Genomic DNA, 23,142 nt, shown 5'->3' with positions numbered 1-23,142 from the left:
CCAGTTGTGGCTGCAATTTAGTATAAAAAAGCATTATTCATTTTCTGCATTTTGTTCCACAATATACATACATCAGTAAACACACAACCCTAATTCACGTATCTTTACACATATTGGGTAAAGGACTATTATATGCACGTATTCACCTTCTAAATAACAGCATCTACCCCTCTACTCATAAAACAAATGATTATATCTCACGCAAATCACTATCATTTCAGTACCTATCCAAGAAAAAGAGTCGTAAAAGTGAATGTCATACCTTCATATAACCCCCCCTCCCCCCACCCATACATCCCCTCCACCCTCTCATATATCCCCTCCCAATCCTCTCTCTCTCCTATCCCCGTTATCTGCGATCCATATATTCAATTAAAAATCTATAATCCCTGAATTTCTCCTTTATTCTGCCATATTACTTGAGATAACTACTATTATTTTACTTTCAAGGAATATGCTCCCCCTTATATCATAGAGCTCTGTATGCATCTGTGTCCATATACCTTATCCAAGGAATCCAAATGTCTTCCCATTGAGAATATCGTTCATTAATTTGTGCCGTTAACCCCTGTTATCTCTTAATAGTACTTAATTCCACTAACCGTTCCTGAATAGTAAGTATTCCAGTATCGTGGAATTAATGCTCGTGCTGCTGCCACAGAGAATCCTTTTTAACTCTAGATGGATGGTGGATGCAATTTAATTGTGTTACCCTAAAGGTTTTAGGTTTGAATGCATACTTTCCTGGTTAAAAAAAAAAAGGTATCCTCAGAGTACTGTTCATTGTAAGAGCCTATTATGGATGTGAGTCAAATACATTTTGCTATATATTCTATAACACGCTTTGCTGCTATGCTTGTATTTGATATTAAAAAAATGAGACCGAAATTCTTATTCTGTTGTATGGCTTTTTGTTACTAATCTGAATTGTCTGTTATATCTGCAATAAACCATTAAAAAAAATAGCAGATAGCTATTAAAACATCGATATACTTTGTGTTGTAATCATGGTTTATGATTTCTCTGTAGAAATGTGTTACTTTACTATATATATTCTGTCCAATCTATGATGATGTACTGCTTATTTTTAATATGAAAGTTCTGTTTCATAGCAACTCGACGCGTTAGTCATTTTACGAAGTATGTCAAATTTAGCTGTTGATATGATAAATTGCATTGAATATTTTTGGCCGTATATTAACATTGGATACATAATGTAAGCCTGCTGAATTCCAGAAGTGACCTGTGTCATAATAAGTACTGTATGTCATTTCAGAATCCCGTTTTATACTCCTCCCCACTGTCCTCCACCACCTCCACATGCATCTGCAGGGGCATAGAGATCTTGTAATGTGTGCACGTATCCTTAGCAACATGTTTTGTCTAAGCAAGAAAAACAGCTCAGTAAGTAATTGCAAGACATTTATTATATACATTAACATACAGCATGCTGAACAGTAATTCAGAACAGACTGTAAGCCATTTCTACAGTAATCTATATATAGGAGAAGTGCACTGCAGGTGCTTGGCATACAGCTGCAAAGCTGTTATTTTACCCCTCCACATTTTTATTAAAATAGCTTACTGTGGTGCTAGGCCTCATCTCTGATCACAAATTAATGTTCAAAGGTTTGAATTTATGATTACATGCTGGGTCTAATCTGTTTTGTATGTCTGGTGCAGTGCCACTTTTTCTGGTTAAAGAGAAAGTCTTACTGACCGCAAACAGCTAAATAGAAAGTTGAAATATATATGTCTACCTGTCAAAGGAGTTATTCTGATTTACACACTTGGCCCACTGCACAGCTAGGTGCATACCAAATATCCTGGTTCACCATTCTTGGTTCAGTAATGCAGCTTCCTATATCACCTTTCCACCTCCAGCAGTCTGTTTATTGGACTATTAAGGCTAGTTCACACCAGACACAGTTGTGATGCAGTCCGTTTAGTTTGGCAGCTGCATGCAAAATGCATCACAATGCTTTAATGGGATTTCTCTGTTAACACCGGTGCAGTCCATTCCGATGCAGTGAGAAAAAAATACTGCTTGCCCTATTTTAGCTGCATCGGAATGCATCACAAACACATACAAACACACTGGAACGCACCTGAAATCCCATTTTAAGTACACAGAAAAACACATAAATCGCTGTAAAATCGCTGCAAAACACATCGCACTGCAGCTGTGCAGACACACACAGTTCTGTCCGATGAGCAGGAGGATCAACCAGGAAAAAGCAGAGGCATCTTTCAGACTAGCTGGGGAGGGAGGCCCATTGAGGAACCCAGCCTTGGGGCAGCAGAGAGAGTAAATCCGGCCCTGTCCACACCTCACAGTAGAGTGTGCTAAACAGAGCCAAAATCATGACCTCTCAAAAGAGCATTACTCTTGACACAATTACCATATAAAATACTTTTAGGAGTAACCTAATATTTGCTTCAAACATATGCAAAGAAACTTCCATCTAAAACACTGAAAAAACTAAAAGCCACTAACAAATCCCCCCAAATAACTACACAGAGCATTTAAACATGATAAACTATATAAACATATCAGTGTATATGAAATGGTAAATCTTCAAAAAAAGATTTGCTTAGCTTTCCACAAATGAGTTCCTTACAAATGACAGCTGCCTCCTAACTTTTGAATTTTTCTCTAGTGTAGTCTTGAAGCTCAAAAAGTATCTGTACTTGTACCGAGTACGGTACTTGATATCGGTGCATCCCAAGTTTTGACAAAAGGCAGATCAGATCACAGCAACTGCATAACATGCATGCTCTATTGCATTGTAACTGCAGATTATATAGTCTCCTGAATAAATGCAATTTGCCATACATTGCAGTGTTTCTCTTTCTTTGTCTATCATGATCATGGTTTTACATTTAAGAACCTTCCTAGCTCTGCTAAACAATCCCATTATGTAACAGTGATCACAGCATAATTGCAAAATATTTAAAATTAACTGAGGGAATTTTATAAACCTGGTGTCTTTTATGTGTTTTTCATCTGTGGATATTTCTGTGTTTTAGGAGAAGTGTGCCATGAAGGAAATCGATGTAATTGTTAACAGTCTGCTGGACATTTTACTGAGGACTATTTTAGAGATTACAAGTCGACCTCAGCAGTCAGGCTCAGCAATGAGGCTTCAGTTTCAAGATGTGACTGTATGTGTTTTTTCTCCAGGGTTGCAGAAAATTACATGCTATAAATAATTTCTTACAGAATCTGAACATTTGTGTCATGTATCTCATGTCTTTCTTGTAAAAATGGATGATATGGATGGTGAAAACTCCCACTTCTGCACTTTTTACAATGTGTTGACCACTGCATGCATAAGGCAGAACATCTATTGATCATATACTGTGATTACAAAGTATATATGTTGTGAAATAACTCCTACCAAAGCTAATAATTTAGCTCTAGGAGGAGATCTAAAATATAGGTATATAATATGCTTTCCCTGCCAGTGCCACATAGTAGATTTGCCTCTTTGATGATGTATCTGCTAATGTCAGCCCTCCTGAATGTGTGATGCATAGTATTTAATCTTAAAGGGAAAGATTCAGAAGCACATCAGAGGTGAAAGTAATTAAAATGGTTTATAAGGTGGTATTTCCTTACATGCAGCAGACTATCTTTCCAGTTATGTGACGGAAAGGCTTTGCACTCCATACCATACTGGACTATTCCCTGTTGTATTTGCTTTGACAACCAATGTTTGGCATTAACAGTAAAAATCAATAGATATTTGTTGTTCACTCACCAGAGTGAACGTTGAAAATGGTTTGCTTTGTATTGCATAATAATCCCACATGCAGCATGTCAGTGCCTTGCAGGACCTGCTCATCAAGACTACTGCCTTTCTGTGATAATGGGGTCCTGAGTGGTCAAGAAGCATTGCACACTTTATTGTGTGAATATTATGCAAATAACCTTCAGTCTAGTGTGCGGATGACATATATTCACTGAGTGCAACACAGTCAGCAATTAGCATAACATATACATATACATATACTATCACATAACTCAAGTTTTCTTAAGGTGTTAAAGCCTCATTATCTTTCAGTAGGATTTCAGTGGATTGCATCATAATGAAAGTAGGACATTTGCACTGATGTTCTCTAATGTGAAAAAGCCTCTTCAGCTTACTGATAGCACAACTTACTACATGGTCTTACCCAAGTGCACCTGTATAGATGTGAATATTGCTTTTCAACTATGATCTTTGTTGTCCATTGTGTTAGTGAGCAGTACAAAACATATCAGGATATATTCTGACACGGTGACGATCAATAATGAAACCTCTGTGACTAATGATATCTAACAAGTGCTAAATAACTGCAGTAGGTGGTTGACATTCTGCTTAATGCAGCTACAGGAGCAGGTTCAATAATCATGAATGTCGTTCCTGACCATAAATGTCCATGTTATTGTTTTAAAACGTATTGTGCTGCCCTACAGCAATTATTTAGATTTTACTTTTGTTCTCCTTCATTCGGTTTAAATCTTAGCAGGTCAGAGCATTTCTGTTATCAAAAAATGTATTAAACAAGACCAACTATTTTATTGTCCATGTTATTGGTAATGATGTTCTTATGTCAAACTATTCATCTTAATTTAAGTATGTCCAATGAGTATGAGGAATTATTATCTTGCCTTTCTTTTTTGAATTTAGGGCGAATTTGTGGCATCTCTGCTTTCTCTTTTGAGACAAATGACGGACAGACATTACCAACAACTTCTTGAGAGCTTCAACACAAAAGAGGAGCTTAGGGTATGCCTCTGACTTGGATCTTTGTTTTTTGTGACCAATCTTCATGTTGTCTAGGGTCTCCGCTCTGTAAACTGTTCGATCCGCCTACTCGTCATGTGTGGCCACAGCTTCTTCTGATCAGCTAATACAATGTTACACATTTGTATATCGATTTCAAACATATGTAACGAATATGTTGAAATGTACTCTTTTTGGCTTAATTTCTCTGGTTTAATGTAGTTGACCATAAAGGGAACTCTGTAGAATCAGATGATTTGTAAGGATAGATAACTGGAAATATAAGGGTATTTATCTGCGGCAAAACAATTATTCGCTTTTCTAAACTATTCTGGACAATGGTATAATCAAATTCTATAAAATATGGGGTCCATGGGTAGAGTCTACAGGCATGCATTCCCCTCTGCAACCAGGTTTCTCATGAGCTACATCTGTATGAAGACTCAGTTGCCCTACTGTGCGCTATTTAATGATTCTATTGCATTATCAAGTAAATTATGTAACAGTAGTTTTTCTACCATTGACAAATGAAGCACGAGAAATTTTATTTTAAGTTAGATTGCATTTTATTTGTTTATGCAATGTATAAGCATGTCAAATCAATAAAACATATTTAACAAAAACAATCATAACGATGCTATGCAAGGTATGATAGTTATCGGTTATAGAACATTTGGAAACTGGGTTCTTAGAGCATGCTTATGCAATGCATATTAATAGACAGAATGCAAAGTCCTATCCCTGGGTGGCTGACAAATCTTTACCTCCGAGACAGTATGTCTGTTAGCAGAATTAAGCTAATAGTCTCCTGCTGTGAATACATCGTTATTATGTATAGTAGCCAAAGCGTGCCCATTCCAGAACAGATACGGTTCGGGATAATACAACTTTGAACTCTTATAGTGGGTAGGATGTGCAGTAGAGGACTGCGTAAAGTATGCCAACTGGCAAAAAGTGGTGGGTATGATGGTGTGTAGAATGTGCAGTAAAGGAGTGCAGCCAGTATGTATAGGAGAGGAGTGTGGATGATAGGGTTGCCACCTTTTCTTCAAGTGAAACCCGCTTATGCAGAAGAGCTGCACCAGGGGGATTGTCTGGGAAGCAGTGTTGAATGGGTTAACCACTGCTCCCCATATGTGATTAGCACTGGCAACAGGTATAGTGTTACACATTTCATCATGTAACAAATGGAATGTGTGCGCTAGAGAGGACTAGATAATGCATTTGCTTCTAAAGGGTTGGGTTCCTCTAATCAGATGCATGAGCATTACTCTGAGCTGGCCTACACACAGTTAATGTGGTCACACAGTTTGCCTGGGTTGTGCACTGATCAGGGTGTAAACAAAGTGTCAGACAGTCAGAGCCTCGGAACTCATCCTCCATCCCTCTTCCCCCCAGGGCCTCCCCTTTTCGCATCTATTTCTCCACCATCAGCAACATCCTCTTTCTGCTCCTACCTCTGGCTTCTGCCTGTCAACTGATGCACACCCACCGCTGTTAACCCATCCCTGCCTCGGCAGCATCGTGATCGTCTCTGGCTACTACAGAAAGGGTCACTCATCTGTAATGTGTGCCGGGGTCTCCATGTCACCACAAGCGCGGGACTTCGGCAGCCGCATCTGTAAAAACAATTTAAAGTGCCAGTATCGGCACTTAGTGTCTTGTGTCCAGGCATCAGCTGGCCTGACACCCAGACACAAGACTCAAAAACTGGACTCTCTAGGTGAATCCCGGACAGGTGGATGATATGGTGGGAAGTATGTGTGCAGAAATGGAATGCAGAGGGTATGATGGCTGACAGTATGTGCAGAAGCGGGGAGTGTGGGATAGGACAGTGAGCAGTAGGTGCAGGAAAGGAAAGTGGAGGGCGTGACCATGAGTAGCATGTTCAGGAGAAGAGCGCAGAGGGTAAGAGTGATGAGAGTTAGAGGGTATGAGTGTGTGCAGGAAAGGCGTGTGGAGGGTATGACAGGGCAGCATGTGCAGGAGTGTAGTGCAGAAGATATGACCGTAGGCAGTATGTGCAGTAAAAGAGTGCAGAGGATATGACCGTAGGCAATATGTGCAGTAAAAGAGTGCGGAGGATATGACCTAGGCAATATGTGCAGTAGAAGAGTGTGGAGGATATGATAGTGGGCAATATGTGCAGGAGAGGAGTGTGTAGAGTAAGCACAGCATGAAAGGTTGGGATTGGGCAGTAGAGGGGAAAAAGGTGGAGAGTGTGAGGGCACCAGTGGGTCAGACAAACAGCAAGGAGGAGAAACTACTGCTGGTGGCAGAATCATCCACTGTCAAAACAAAACTCTGATTTAAGGATTATCCCCAGTGGGAAACTGAAACTGTGCTGACAAACTAACATAAGCATTATATTATTGGATTCCCTTTATTTAGCTATCTGCATAAGATCACAGCCCCAATGATGTTTAATTCTTTAACCCACAAAGCACTGAATTGGGGTGCCTGGATCATTACAAATACTAATCTTTCATGTATACAGAATGCTACTGTTTATTTTTTTGGATGTGCGGTGTCATGCTTAATGGAGGATTTCAAGAGCTTACATAAAAGGAATTCCAAAGTAGGTCAATATGAAGATTCATCCTCCCAGCATGTTATATAGTTACAAACCTGGAAAATGTATTTGACCATTGCCGCAGAGCTCTGCCATTAATTTTGTTTTATCCAGTTATAAGTACCAGTGCTTAAATCTGGTAAAACTTTAGCTAATCAGTCAAAGTGCAAGCCAATTAAATGAGCAGGCTTCCATTTCCCAGGCAGTGGACAGGGATCTAATCATTGGAAACAAGAGTTCTATGTCTGTTCTAAGCTGAACAATCCTCATACAGTGAGATCCTGGGATCAGGCTTGGACTGGCCCATCAGCTTATTAAAAGTTCGATTAGTTCATTATGAATCTGATTTGGTTTACAGCACTTAAAAATGGGCACTCTTCAGAGAATATGGTCATAAGGGCATATTTTAGGCATTCCTGTACTTGACAGTTTACAGTGTATAGCCAGCCTTTTTTCACAGGGAAGGGATAAAACCTTGTTGAGTTTTCACTGCTTTCTGCTGCTCTGTTAGAGAAATTTCCTCTCACTTCCTGTCCTGCTGGCAGAGGTTTACTTGATGGGAAGTAAAGGGGATCTCTCCAACAGCAATACAGATAGAAATAGAAACACTTTAACACTTTTTTCTATTCGAGCAGGGCGAGAAGAGAACTCAGCTTTTTATTGCTCTCGGTGTCCCTGTGGCACATCTTTCTTTTCTGGCAAAGCTATTGTCAATGGGACAGAAAGTGAAGGAAAATCTTTCTAACAGAGCCCCGGATGGCAGAAAAACAGACAAGTGTTTTAATCCTTCCCCATTCTATCTAACAGTAAATCTATTTGGTGAAACATACACTTTAAAGAATGTCCTTATCCCAAAAACAAAATTGTAAAATATTGCAGTTTACAAGTCCTATAATGTGGTGGATGCATTAGTTTTTGTTTCTCCGGTTAAAAAATTTTTAAGCAAGTACAGAAAATATCTGTTGATCTTGCCAGAAATGCAGTGTCAGTCACTTCCTGTGAGCTTAACTAAAAGCAGAAGCAGCCTACTTCATGTAAACATCTATTCAGGAGATGAAGAAAGGAAGACGTGTTTGAAATCCATCCTGGGTGACAATCATGGCTTTCTCCATAGATACAGTTATTTGTGCACAGGTAACCACTCTAGTACAGGACATATTATTTGCAGGATTACCAGGTGATAACCAAGGAGAGAAAGTCTGGAAAACAAGCAAATTAATGCAGCTGCTGCCACCATATCTTAGGAATGGTAAGCTAATGTTACATATTTGTTTTTAGGTTTGGACACACTTTATCATATTGGCTTACAGTAAATGAGACTGCAGAGTGAAGGCATGTGAAACTAAAAGGAAACCTATAGTGCTTTTGAATCATATTTTAATTTTAGGTTTAGGAGTGTTCAAAGTATTATATTTTAGCTACTTTTTATATAAATTCTTTATTTCACAAATAAACATTTAAAGCATGAGAGGCCTGTAACACATGAATCTTATGTGTTTTCTAAAGAAACAGTAGCAGGCACTGTTTGTCCTCACTTTCTCTCTCTGAAACACACAAAGAAAGCAGGTAGAGGTAGGGGCAGGAGTCATTAAAGTGACATTAAAGTCAAAAAAATGTTTCCCTCCCCCCAATCTTAAGTAAAACATTTACCTTAAATGATGTCTCTTAATCCGGTCTTCCTCTTCTTTCCTGTCCTTTTCAGCCTTCTCTCCATTGCTGCTGCGGGTCTCCGATCCAGCTCTAACTCCTCTGTCCTTGCCGGCACTTCCTGTCCCATGGTGTCTGCATGCGGGTTCAAGCGTCCATAGACCTACCTTGTGTCTCTCCTCGTCTCCCGGCCGAAAATCCGAACTACGCATGCGCCCGCCCCAAGATGCTTTGTGGCCGCCTGAGCATTTTTGGATTTTCGCACGGGAGGGTGCGGCGAAGACGGGTTTTAAAGCGTTTTTTTGCATATATCTACTGCTTGCCAGCAGTAGATATATGCAAAAGAAAAGGAGGGTTTCGAAACTCTTTACGTTTTGTGTGTGTACATTTCAACTTGAACTATTGTGCACTGTTAATAGTGTTTTGTTTTTTGTAGAGTAGCTATGTGTAATCATACCTTCTACCGAGAACTAAAAATCCAAAATGTTCATATGTAATTGTTTAATATCTTGTGTTTATTGACTGAAAAGCTTTCTTTACATTAAAAATGTTCTAAGTAATTTAACATAACACCTAAATACCTGAGAAAATCTAAAGTGTATATATTTACAAAATGCTGCATGACTGCACAGCCATTTATGTGTGTTGTATGCTGTTTCCTTGACCATGACTGTTAATTTTTTTATTTTAGGATTTTTTGCTGCAGATCTTTACAGTATTTCGGATACTTATAAGACCTGAAATGTTTCCTAAAGACTGGACTGTGATGCGTTTTGTTGCAAATAAGTAAGTGTAAACAACTTTTTTTTATGCTACATGTTATCATTAAGGGCAGGCTTCAGTCAGAAGAAAAATCATCAGTTAACATACATTATATCACTTTATGTGTGTGTAATATTTGTTTTCTAAATGTAAACTACACAGGTTTCTGTTTTAATCTACAACTGCAACTGCCCTTCCCAAACACTGTACTGATTATGATCATTGAATTTTGTTGTATATTCTGTTTGCTCAGATAACAGTGTGGATGTTCAGGACTGCAGAAGCATAGTTTTAGGTCTCGTTCACACCTAGGCGTATTGCATATGCGCGTCTGTCGTGCGTTTTTTACAGCGATTCGCGGGGAAAAAGTCGCGCAACCTTTGCGCGTTTCCGAAGGCTACTTGGCTGTATCCCAATGGAAACGCGCAACAAAACGGCCCAAAGTAGTACCTGTACCTTTTCAGGCGTGGGCCGTTTTGTAGCGCGTTGGGGACGGGCGGAAATACGCCAAGGTGGGAACGAGACCATTGAATACAATGGGATTTATATTTTTGAGCGTTTTGTAGAGCGTTCGTCGAGCGTAGAACGCGCTACAAAATGTTCAGGTGTGAACGAGGGCTTAGACATAAACATAAATCTCAATGATGCAAATTGATTTGTAGCTAAAGAGGCTGTAGATACCTGTTTTGTCAAACAATACATGTAAAAATGAATTTAAAGGAGGAAAACCTCCCACCTTTCTGATATTTTTCCATATATTCTTCTGCACCAGCCAGGTGCTTAAAGACGAAGGCCCCAGATAACAAAATTATGTTTCCTTCCACATCACCAGTCCATGCAGCAGATGAGCATTAGGTTTTTCTGCTTCTTAAATGTTCCGTCCCATAAGGATGTGCGAGAAGAGTGTGGCTCCTAGTTTTAAAGGGTATGTAAACTCTAACAATGAGATTCTTATTAGTTTCCTGTTCTGTTAAGTATGCTATTGATAGTGTTCTGTTAGTGCAAAAAATATCAGTTGATCTTGCTAGATATCTTGTTAGCTTCTAACTTGCTGTGCTCTGTGCCTGTGCTTCATTCTTCTCAGTTACATTGTTTCAGGTTCCCTCTGAGGACTGAAGAACCCCTACCCTCCATGTTGGGGTAGGTAAACTCCTGGACCTCCTCCTGTGGCGTGACTACAGATCCCACTAGGCAGCCCTGACTCCCAGAGGCAGATGCATGATGGGATTTGTATTTTCACCACAGCTGGAGGACCAGAGTTTGCCTACCCCGCTTTATTTTATAGAGAAGAGAGGGGGATGTTTCTTTAGTTTTTTCCTGGGGTGACAGTGCTGTTTCCTCATAGATACAGTACAGTGAGTGAGTAAGCGGTGTCACCCTAGGATAGGAAGTATGTTATTGGCAGAATAAGGAAAAAAAAAAAAAATTGAATAAAGGAAGAAGGAAGAAAACAACACAGCTACCCATCTAAGGAATGGTAAGCTGCAGTATATTACACTTTTCTTCTTTGGTTTAGATATCCTTTAGGTAGGTATGTAAATAGGTAAATCCCTCAACATGATGGTTTTCATTCATTTTTCAATTTTTTTAAATGATAAATCTTGATTTCTCCATATGTATGCTAGGTTGGAAGGCCAGTGGTATGATTCTGCTCAATAAAATCCACATGCTTATCATTAAATAAACCATATCCTAGGCTGCCCTGCAAGGAAAAGGAAAGGGTCTTTAACTGCCTCCGGGCCGGCCGTAGTAAAAAAAATGGCCGGCCGGGAGCTCTCTAGATCTGAGCGGGCGCTGATCTCTAGATCTGAGCGGGCGCTGGGCGTGCGCGAGCGGGAAATGGCCGCAATTTAAAAACAGGCAGCACTGCCTGTTAACATACAAGCGATCCGCCGGCCGTAGAGCCGGCGGATCGCTTGTATTTTGCAACGATCGGTGCTGCCCCCCCACCCCCGCCATTTTCCCGCTGATCCCGGGCTCCGCTGTGCCCGGTGCGAGCCCGGGATCAGCGTCATGCCTGTGTAACAGGGGATCAGAGGGAGCTGAATGCGGAAGTGTTGTATATTACATCACTTCCGCATTCTTATGTCACTCTCCAGCTTCAGAAGCTGCAAAGAAGCTGATGGAGCAGATCTCTGATTCATCAGCTTCTTTTGGGGGGTCCTAGGTGACATTAGGGGTCTTGGAGGACCCCTGATGTCTCCATAAAGAGGACCTGTCACATATTTTGCTATCACATAGGGGGGTTTTATTAGCCCACATATGTGATAGCAATAAAGTTTAGTGTAAAAAAAAATTTAAGTCCCCCCCCAAATTTTAAGTTACACATAAAAAAGAATTAAAAAAAATGAAGTCCCTACCCATACATACACGCATGCAAACATGCGTCGGGGCGCATATATATATATATGCAAAAAAGACGATTGCGCCCATTACGCCGCACATGTTACATATCGCCGCGAACGTCAGAGTAAGAGCAATAAGTTTAGGGCCATCAATCACTGATAACACTAAACTGATGAGCGGTAAAAGCTTTTAAAGTGTTGCCTATGGCCAATTTTGGGTATGGTAGTTTTCTGCGATGTTGCGGGTGCGCTCAATTTCAAAGCTTGACATGTTTGGTGTCTATTTAATCGACTTGACCCCGACTTTTATATTTTATGAAAAAACTGGGTAATAATAAATGTTTCCTAACAACATAATGTTAAAAAAAAACTTTTTTTCCCCAAAATTTTCAGTAATTTTTCCTAATTATAGTAAAAAATAAAAACCTGTAGTGGTGATTAAATACCACCAAAATAAAGCTCTATCTGTCCCCAAAAAATGGTATAAAATGGTGGTTAAAGATCAGACTAAGGGAACTGATAAACAACAATGGGTGGATTAATCCCTGTTAATGTGCCCATATACTGCTCGATTCTCGCACGAGAATCGCGGAAAATCCCGCGATCGTACGAGAATCGAACAGTGTGAACGAAGACGTGCGACCGTTTCTACTGCATGTTAGAAAACCAGCCGAGAATCGTACGGTTTTCGGCTGGTTTGAACAGTGCTCGGGAGACAAATGCCGAACGGGCCGGTGTGTGCACGCGCACACTGCCCGTTCAGCATTTCGGTCATTGGAAGCCCGCCCCTCAGGGGGTCTGGCTTGCGATGATCGAGAGTGCGATCTGCCTGTCCAAGATAGGCAGATCATACGTTTTTTTAATCACTTTACAACCATTGCAAGACTAAGGTCTTGCGATGGTTGTACAGTGTATGGCCACCTTTAGTTATGTTGAAAGCCTTAGGTCTAATGGGAGGACTGCAAGGCCCCAAGAAAGGTCTTATAAGACTAAAACGAAATGCAGAGACAAGAATAAAGGTAAATTGTCCCATAGCCAAATATGCTTTCAAGTAGAAAAAGTGAATTGTGCTGAATGAAGCCATTTAAAACACTGTCAGAGCTTTAGTATCTTTGATCAGTGATTACAGAGCACAATAACATGATAGAATAGATTGACAGGAAACACATGGGGGTGATAGAAAATACTTTTTAAAACGCATTGTCTCAACAGAGAAGTATAACTGATTTGCTGTACAGGGGCAAAACCAGTAATGGTCTATGGCTCAGAAACATGCAGAATGATAGCATCAAATGAGGCGCTTCAAAGAAAATGAACAAGAGTGGTTTTCTTTGACCCTGTAAAAGTGGAGGGATGCTGAAGAATTAGAAGGACAATGGATCTCAAGGATGAGTACAAAAGCCAGATGTAGTATCTTATTTAAATGTAATGCCAGAAAATAGGGCTGTAAATAAGATATTCAGTGAGAAAATGAGGAGATGCTATTAGAAGGGCAGGCCCAAGAAGTTTGATTGATGATGTGGAATGGGGCTCTGTTTTTTATTTAAAGTCTGTTTTAGGGGGAGATGGGGATCAGAAGATCGAGATCCAGAGTGTTAAGCAAAGATGACTGGGCTGGAGTTGTGAAGAAGGCTATTGTCATTCATGGGCTCTAGAGCGAAGGTTATAAGCTAAGTAAAGTAAAAATAATTACCTGTCAAATTCATCAAATTAAAGAGCTATTATATTTCTTATATTTATAAATGGGTACCACAGATGCCTTGCATTTTATATGGCTTCAGTGACTAATTTATCAGCATGTGGTACAATTAAAATCTCTTTTCAGTTCTTGCAAGACCTGGGGTACAATAGAAATTACAGGCAGCAAAAGAAGTTTCAGGGAAATCTGAAAATTCCTGTTCAGTTTGCAACACAGCACAGTACTTGTAAAGATTGGTCATTTTAAACATAGACCCTTGCAATCTAGACAGACATTTAATGCAGGTGACTCCCACAACTGATCTGTATACAGAATTCTTAAAACACTGTGGGGGGAATTTATCAATGCAATTGTGAGTGTATGAACTCGCATATGGTTGCATGGGATATATTTGATGCGATTTGCGCCAGATTTATGTTGCTAGTGTAATGTCTGTTCATTAATTAGATTAAATAGACTCCAGATAAGAAGATTCCCAACAGCAGGCAAGAAGCTTAACTGTCGCTTTTTGAAGTGGTTCTGGGGACTTCTTAAAGTGACATTAAAATCACAATCCCCCCCCCCATGCTGCTTTAAGGACTTACCTTAAATGATGCCTCTTGATCTGATCATCATGTTCCTTCCACTTGTATTCAGCAATCCCTCCAGTGTTGGTGCCGGTCTCTGATAGAGCTTTGACTGCTGTCTTCCTGTCCCACGGTGTCTGTCCGACATGCACGCTCCCAGCTGCGTGCATTGACTTACACTGTTCCTCTCTTCCCCGCTGAAGATCTCCTCTGCGCATGCGCCCCTGCCCCATCATCCTGCACGGCCGGTGAGAAGCTCCAGATCTTCAAACTGGAGCGAGTGTCGGTGACGAAGGTAATTATCTCTTTGGTAACTTTTTTAAAAAAATGTTTTTGCATATAGTCATTGCGGATCACTAGTGAATTCTTACACTGAATACCTTCAAGGCCTTAGGCTATTGAATTGATTATTAAATATCTCTGCCATTGATTTGGTTCTTGAACAGTTAATACATTGGACATTATGAGATGTTTTTTCCCCTTTTCATTCCCATCAGTGTATCATCTTTTTTTGTTTTGCTCTAACTCTTATTGTTGCCTGTGGTAATATGAAGAGCTTCTTCTCCATAGCAAAGTCTACATCAGTAACCATGTAAGTGAATCCAGTGATTACTGAAAATGTAGCTGAACTAAAGAAACTTGTAGCCATGTAGAGTAAAAGACCTCACTATCTACTAAAGGGTGTCTTTTGTACAAAACGTGTTGTAAAAATGTATCCTGACCTTTCCCTATTTTAATTTAGTTGAGATCAGAAAAAGTTATTCCTTTATAGATGTAAGATTCTGAGACCAGAACTGTGATTTTTCATAGAAGCGCTATATGTGCATCTGCATCCACCACTCAGGTTTACAGATCTTTAAAAAAGCCATAGGAAATGCCCCCAACAGCCTCTTTTAGCACTGTCTTTTATAAAACTTTACAAAATGATGGAATTCAAGAACCTTTTCTCTAAACCAGTGGTTCTCAACCTGTGTAACCTCAGGACCCACATTTGTCCTTCGTCATTAAGTTGCGACCCAAGTTGAACTGCAATGGGACGCACAGCATTAGGATACCGCACGTTCTGGTGCGGGCCTAAGAACTGTGGGTAGGAGGTGCATTTTGGAGTACCATTTAAATGAATGGCAACGCAACACACCTCCCACACCAGAATGCACCGTACATGCGATTGCGTGGTACAGCTTAACGCACTTTACTAGTGTGAACGGACCCTCAAAAACACTGCCATACATACACAGTAACAATCTCTCACATTCTGACACACACTCCACACTTTTTAAGGTCCACCCAGTCTCCCTACCTTACAAGAACTGGAGGGGCATGTATGGCTGGAGCTCCTTCGCGTCAATAGCCCCATTCCATCCCACCTCAAGCTGACACTTGGCACCGGGCAGCATATTTTGAATGTCTGCTTGGTGTGAGAACTGACAGTGCTGCACTAGGGGGATGCAGAGGAGCCTCTCACCTAAAATAGTGGAAAGCATGTGGCGACCCACTGAACACGAGGTCACAACCCACCAGTTGAGAACCAAGGTTCTAAACGATACCCCCTTTTTAGTTCTCACCAGAAGCCAAACCTTAACTGCCATCTCGAATCCACATTAAACAGCATGGATGGAGGAATCTCCTTCTGTGCACACTTAGGGGAATTTATGAAAACTGGAGTAGACAGAATCTAGAGCAGTTGCCCATAGTAACCAATAAGCTTCTATCTTCACTTTCTTCATTTAAAAGAGAACTAAGGGGTAAGTGTTTTTCCCCATAGTTCTCTTTAAGGTCACGGGAGGACATATACCAACCTCCTCCCGTGACCCAAAGCTCACTGTATTGGGCTATTGCCCACGGTATACTGAGAGCGCCACAGCCGGGAAGGATCCCGACAATACTGTAGAGATCCATCCAGCTGCGTGGGTGACAGCTGGCTCTGCCTATCCAGAGGCAGAGGCAGAGCCAGCTATGCCCGCCCCCTCCCCTGTTCGTTCCCCCTTTCAGCACTGGAGGATCGGAGAGGGGAAATCCCTGTGGGGAGCGGTGACCGATCGTCACCGCTCGCTGTAGGGAAACTATCGGGAAGTGAGCGGATCGGTGCATGTTTCTGCTCACTTCCCGATCAATAGAGCTGACCTGTGACAGCTTCTTTGTCACAGGTCAGCTCTAACTATGAGGATGAGTGGAAATCCTTTTAAGCTTTGAAATTAAAAGAAAGATGCTGATTAGTTGTCATGCACAGCGGCTTGAGTTTTGATCAATTCCCTGCTTGCCATCTGTCAGAATACAGTGGATGCTGCCACGCCACTAGTGACTGCGACTAGGTGTTGACTGCGACCAGGTGTCTCAAACCCCCTTTCCCACAGAAAATTTTTATTCAGGGGTACGAACTTGTGTGCAGGGGTACTAACAATTGGTAATTGTGTGCAGGGGTACTAACAACTATGTCATAATGTAAAATAGTGTGAACTATTATTGCTACCACAGCTCTCCTGCTACCTGTTCTTGATTTAGCCTTACTTTATGTTAAGATCAGTGACAGTAATGAGGCCATCAAAATTTTGCTATGTATAATCTGTGTACTGCTGGCTTTCTGATCTGCATAGCTTCTGTATGGACTAGATGTAAGAGAATGAATATGTTTTTAGAAGGTTTTTTAGTATTTGTCATTTTTTTATGTCATATTGCCAGATCAAAGAAATGGGAAAGTGCAGGGCAAAAAAGTCAGAAAGTCAGTTGTTTGACCTTTGAATCCAAAACTGCACCTGATATGGAAACAGGTCCTTGTAATTAAATGACAAAAATTAATTAGCTTTGCCAGTCATGGAAGCAATTAAAAGGCTAGTGCCCTTTCCTATTCATCCACATATGAAACCACTTACATACAGCTCACTTCCAGTTCCTGCAGCTGCTGCTAATCGCTGCATGCCAGCTATACCGCTTGCACTGCATTACAGGAGAGAGACCCAGGGGAGATGCTTCACTTGATTAGAGGAAAAAACATAGCACATTGTTTAATTGTAGATATTTTTGGGGGTCAGTGAGACCCTAAGCACATTAAAGGGCCTAGGATTATTGAAATGACACTGAAAATCTGTTTGGCTGACTTCTTTTTAATTATTCATGTTTGTTCAGTCTCTGAATATTATATACAGTACTTCAGGCACAGCTGCATGTAGAAAATGGCGTGCAAATTGCAGCTATCCATTCTGAAGGCAGATCTGATTATTTAACATCATGAACCAAATGCCTTTCATCCACTTTATTTTGGGATATTGTTTTATTCATTTGAATAGCATGATTTTTAAAAGTCATTAAATGATTAACTCTTTTAGTTCTATCTATACCAGAAAGCACATACTTTTTCAGCTTTAACCTCCATGTTTTTGTCTTGAAATGTCTGCCTGTTAGGTGGTTCAAACCCTGATATATCTAGAGGAAACTGAACAGCCCCAAAAATGCCATATAACAGTGGTCACTAAATAGCAGACCGTGGTCCATGTCCATGTTAGCAATGCCCTTACACAAGCCAGATTTATTTATTTATTGCACGTATGTATATAGCGCCGACAATTTTATGCAGTGCTTTACATAGTTGCACATTCACATCAGTCCCTGCCCTCAAGGAGCTTACAATCTAAGGTCCCCATCTCGCATAGATACAGTGCCAATTTAGACATGAGCCAATTAACCTACCAGCATGTCTTTGGAGTGTGGGAGGAAACTGGAGTACCCGGAGGAAACCCACGCAAGCACAGGGAGAACATGCAAACAGATAGGCTATGTATTGCTAGCCTTGGAAATGCTCTTGTCTCCAGAATTTTTGCAGTATTTTAGACACAGAAATAAGTGGTCTATATTTATAGTTGACAATTGCAAAGAATCTGCTTTTCCTTGTATAGCCATCAGCCACATATTTCCCCACCATCAGCTGAAATGTCAGTCATCTTAATGTAAATACTGTAATGGGTTCACACATTGTCACAATAGAAAGGTTAAGAGCAATAAAAGCAGAAAAATAGGTGATCCTAGCAGAAGGTTGTTGCTTTAAGTGCTTACAGGCTCCAGTGATGGAAATCCAGCACTGCTCATTGTAGGTGGCTCCATTGCTTGAATCTTTGAAAGCTATTTTTTCAATTCTCACTGCTAAGAGGACTTTTTTTTTTTTTTAAAGATCTGCCTATCTATGGTCCCATGTAAGCAGATCTGCCAGACATAATGGTGTGTCGTGAGAAAACCCATTGCAGTATCCTTTTCTGCAACTCTATAATAACTATTGAATGGCACCCACTGCTTTTTTTCTTTTTAGTTAACCTTTTCTCTTGTCTTAAATGTTAAAAATCCAGACTAAATCTGTAATAGTTTCAAGATGTAACACTGCAAACTGTGGAGCATTCCAAGAGGGATTTATACCTATGCAGATCACTAGAAATAATCATAAGCAATTCTTGTGTTGATCCTTATATTAGTGGCCTAATGGAGATCTACGTTGTAGACCAAAATGGCTTAATCACACATCTGCTGCATTGAGATCTCCAGTGTCTTTTTAAAAAAAAATTATCTTACCTGCCAGCCCGCAATGCTTTACGTAACAATACACTGAGCATATGCAACACAGTGTACATGCCTGGCATCTGCAAGATGCTTAAATGAAATAGCTCCCTTGCTTGCACGGGTGTTACATCATCCCAAGCCGGCCAATCAACAGGGGTAAAGGTGCTGAACCTGGAAGAAGAGAAGACAAAGATGTTAGCAGCAACTGTTTACGATAGACATTGTGACCATCAAATCGCTGGAGGGGTTTCTTTGGTAGGTAAGTCCACCATAATGTCCAAATATGTTCCATATGCAAAAACCCTGTTTGCCGACGAGGAGTGTAATTCCCCTTTATCTCCAGGTTTATGAACACCATTTTATGCAGGTATGTGGTTATTAAAAACACTGAATGTATTTTTAAAAGTAACTAGAGTGCCTGAGTTTGGTATGATATCAGCCATTTGTAGTCGCTGTACAGCAGAGCTCAGACTAGGAGGGGGAGTTGCATCACAATGGGCCAATCAGTTGTGCTGCAGTGCTCATATACTGTATCAACAAGGGGCATGTTTACAGGAGGAGACAGTAGTGTGACAGATGAGCTCATCAGTCAGCTGCTTCTCCTTCCAAAGACTGGGGTGAGTTCTAGCTGTATTACTTAACTACGGTAGAGAAGGGCTGTGTAAATCTCAGGACTGGATTGGGAGAAATATAAATGCTTTGGCATGTGAATTTAGTTTTTTGCTTGAAGCCAAGCGTCAACACAATAACAAAAATATGGAACCGCAAGCATTTAATAAAAAGTAAATACATTTAAAATGAATTCTGTGCTTACTAGAAATATTTTATACCAGTGGTAGGCAACCTTGGCACTCAGCTTTGGTGAAAAAACTAATCCTACCATGTCTGTGCCTCTGGGAGTCATGTCTGCGGTTGTCAATCTTGCCATGCTTCATGAGACATGTAGTTGCACAACAGCGGGAGTGCTGAGGTTGTCTACCCCTGCATTATACTTTCCCTTTTAAAATGTATTGACTGGAAACTTAGAAGAAGCTATATATTTTGGATGTACAACAGGTAAGAATCTAAGTTGTAGATTATTTGTATTGCTCTTATCAATTTTACTTATGGAATGTTTTAAAGAGTGTTTTGTGTGCAACTATTACTGCAAGTTTATCTGGAATGTGAGGCAAGGTAGTTGCTTTTGCTACACATAGAAAAGTCTTCCTGGGTCAAGTGAAATGAAACACATGTATAAAACATATGAAAGTTAAACTTTTCTTCATAATGTGCGTTTTTCTTTTTTTTTTCTTTAGTGTTATCATTACAACAGTACTGTACCTTTCTGATGCACTGCGGAAGAACTTTTTAAATGAGAGCTTTGACTATAAGGTATGTGTTATGTTCTACAAGTATCATACTTTTTTTTTTCAACAAAATGTAGGTTTTACTACTAGATGCAGCTGACACTAAACTCTTAAAATGCATTCAAGTACCATACCTATTAACAGAAATGTAGCTTATTTGTGCAGCATTCAGCTGTAGATCCTCAAATAATCTTTGAATTAATGCAGACACTGTCCTTTCTTCTGGAGGGTGGCTACTTTTGTTCCCCATGGTCCCTGTGTGTGTTGTAAAGTAACCACCACTTCAAGCTCACTCCCGTGATGGACTACAATCTTAATACAAATTAGTAAACAAAATGTGAGATTGTAGTCCATCACGAGAGAGAGCTTGGAGCGATGGCTACTTTATAACACACACAGGGACCAAGGGGAACAAAAGTAGCCACCCTCCAGAAGGAAGGACAGTGTCAGCACCAATTCAGAGATGACTCAAGGAGCTACAGCTGAGCGATACTCAAATAAGTAACTTTTTTTTTGTTATTAGTTAAGGTACTTGAATGCATTTAAAAAAATTAATTCCTATGTTTAGTGTCACTTTAACTATCATAGTTCTCAAGGATCAACCTACGTACAATGACAATTATTTCTTGCATACAAACATTTATTGAGGTTGGTTAAAGAAAAAATTATTCAAGGATATAAACATACAGGTATATCAGAGTGACATGTGATAGCTCACATAATTACAGTAGCACAAAATTGGTTCCCAAACCAAAAACCTAAGGGGGAGATATACAAATGGAAATACATATCCCAACCTATGATTTTTCAGATTAATAACTGGTCATCATCATCATAAGGTGCCTCTAAATTTAAAAAAAATGTCACCATTGAAATGTGCAGTAAAGTATTTTAATGTGTATGACTATGAATGTATGTTTGGTGTGATTGTTTCCTTCTGGAAAATTATGGAGAAAATAGAGTGAAAAACATTTATAGTTTTCCATTTATTGTCCATAGAATACAACAATGACCTGCCTATACCATAAATCAGTAATGGAAGGATTAACATTTTTAATTTGCCTTTTCAATTTCCGCATACAGATTTGGGATTCATACTTTTACCTTGCGGTTATTTTTATAAATCAGTCATGTCTGCAGCTGGAAATGTTTACCCCTTCCAAAATGAAAAAGGTCCTGGAAAAGTAAGTTTGTCTTACATTTATTCTTTTAGGTTTAATTGTTGCTTCTAAACACAAGAATTCAAAACTTGGTTTGTTGCCTGTTCACACCTGTTGGCCTTTTCCTACAGTAGGGTATGAACACATGCAAATTGTTTACATTTCTGAGTACACACAGTAATTGACCCTAAACCAGATTTTTTTTCTTTAGCCCGCATTACAATCACTTTATACAATCACCTTCAGGTATACTAACCTTCTTGATTGGGTCGGCCTCATGCTATATAGTTGCTGGTTAATCTAGCGATCTTGTCACTGTAGAAAACTCGCTGGCAACAAGATCACTATACAGAGCCAAGTAAAAACATACTTCCACAGATTCCACGTGTTAGTCCCTTGCTGTCCGGATGAGCAAGCTGTGGCATAGTCCCTGACAAAAACTCAGAATGTCAATTCAAAAAAATTCTTGTATTCTGCACATCCAGGCAAGCAGTCTAATTTTCTAATTTGTTATTGTCCAATAACATAATTCAATGTGCATTCAACAAAAAATGCGAGCGGTGTACTTAGTATTCTTCCGTTTTAGTACTTGTGATGTGGATGCTCTAAAAGATTTTGCTGTCACCACCACAGCAGTAAATGCTTACCATAAAATATCCTAGTGCTAAGTAAACAGGTAATTTTCTATGTAATGAAAGGGGTATAACACAAATACCTAAACCATCATAGAAGTAAAATAATTACTTATTCCCTCACAGATGTCACAGACTATAATGGATAGTGGACCCTCTATATGCACATTGGAGAGGGTGTGCGCTTCTAAAACTCTTGGGCACACCTGTGCCTATGGCAGCTGACCTGTTATAGTTAGGTTGATTGGCTGGCTGGACGGGGACTGGCTGTGTAGCTACTTTATCAATTAGCAGGTAAAATCCTGGCACACCTTTACCTCCTATTGCCGAGTCAAAGCAGGCTGTAGAAACATGGTAAGATATTACATAGCTAAAACTAGACAGAGTTGCAGATAAACTTTATTGCTGATTTGTGTCAACAGATTTTTTCCCCCATGTTTCTTTGCTCCATGGGTTGTCACCTATTTGGGTTCTCGATAATAAAATACCACCTGCCGATATTGCGCAATAGAGTTTTATTTTTTATAAACGACATTATTGAACTACAAATGCGCTCACAAAGGACAGACAATTACGGTCCTATTTATATAGGTGGCTGGTTTGTCTGGGCAGCTGGCTTATCTGCAATATTAGAGTGCAATATTAACCATAGCCCTCTCAGACTGCAGCGGCAAGTTTGAAAACTCTCAAATTCTTCTTAAAGAGTTTTCCAATTGAAGATTAACCTGCGAGGTTTGAAACGTGTTGGTGTTTATCACTTATAATGCTTTAATATAGATTCTGCTTTCTATTTAAGCCTAATATAATGTTCTTTAGTTTAGTACTTAGCTATACAGGACACTGATATTTTAAGACATTAAAGGGACTTTGAGTTTGAACTATATCACTTGCTGCTATGTGCAATTAAACATATGTTCGGCTTTTTTCTTCCTTTACGACACAAAAAAAAGCCATGGCTTGATTGGCTTTAATTATACTATAATGTAAGTGTTGTAAGAGCTCAACTTTTACTTTTGCATTTACAGTCAGAAATGTCTTTGAAGTGCATTACTAAATGTGTTTATGGATTATTATGTAAGCACTTTTAATTGCATTAATA

General features: G+C 39.8%; 1 protein-coding gene across 1 annotated transcript in view; it reads left to right on the top strand.

Annotated features, from left to right (window-relative positions):
* DOCK4 (dedicator of cytokinesis 4) overlaps nt 1-23,142 on the top strand; it is a 263,370-nt gene that overhangs the window by 172,255 nt on the left and 67,973 nt on the right. Inside the window, exons 24-29 of the mRNA XM_018561382.1 lie at nt 1,277-1,404; nt 3,031-3,165; nt 4,677-4,775; nt 9,683-9,777; nt 20,201-20,276; nt 21,335-21,435. Coding sequence (XP_018416884.1) covers nt 1,277-1,404; nt 3,031-3,165; nt 4,677-4,775; nt 9,683-9,777; nt 20,201-20,276; nt 21,335-21,435 — 634 coding nt within the window. The remainder of the gene's footprint in view (nt 1-1,276; nt 1,405-3,030; nt 3,166-4,676; nt 4,776-9,682; nt 9,778-20,200; nt 20,277-21,334; nt 21,436-23,142) is intronic.

This window comes from Nanorana parkeri, unplaced genomic scaffold (assembly GCF_000935625.1).
Source record: "Nanorana parkeri isolate BGI_ZX_2015 unplaced genomic scaffold, ASM93562v1 scaffold520, whole genome shotgun sequence".
NCBI classification, from domain to species: domain Eukaryota; kingdom Metazoa; phylum Chordata; class Amphibia; order Anura; family Dicroglossidae; genus Nanorana; species Nanorana parkeri.
The sequence above is the reverse complement of the archived record's forward strand: the minus strand, read 5'-3'. Positions and strand labels throughout refer to the sequence as shown.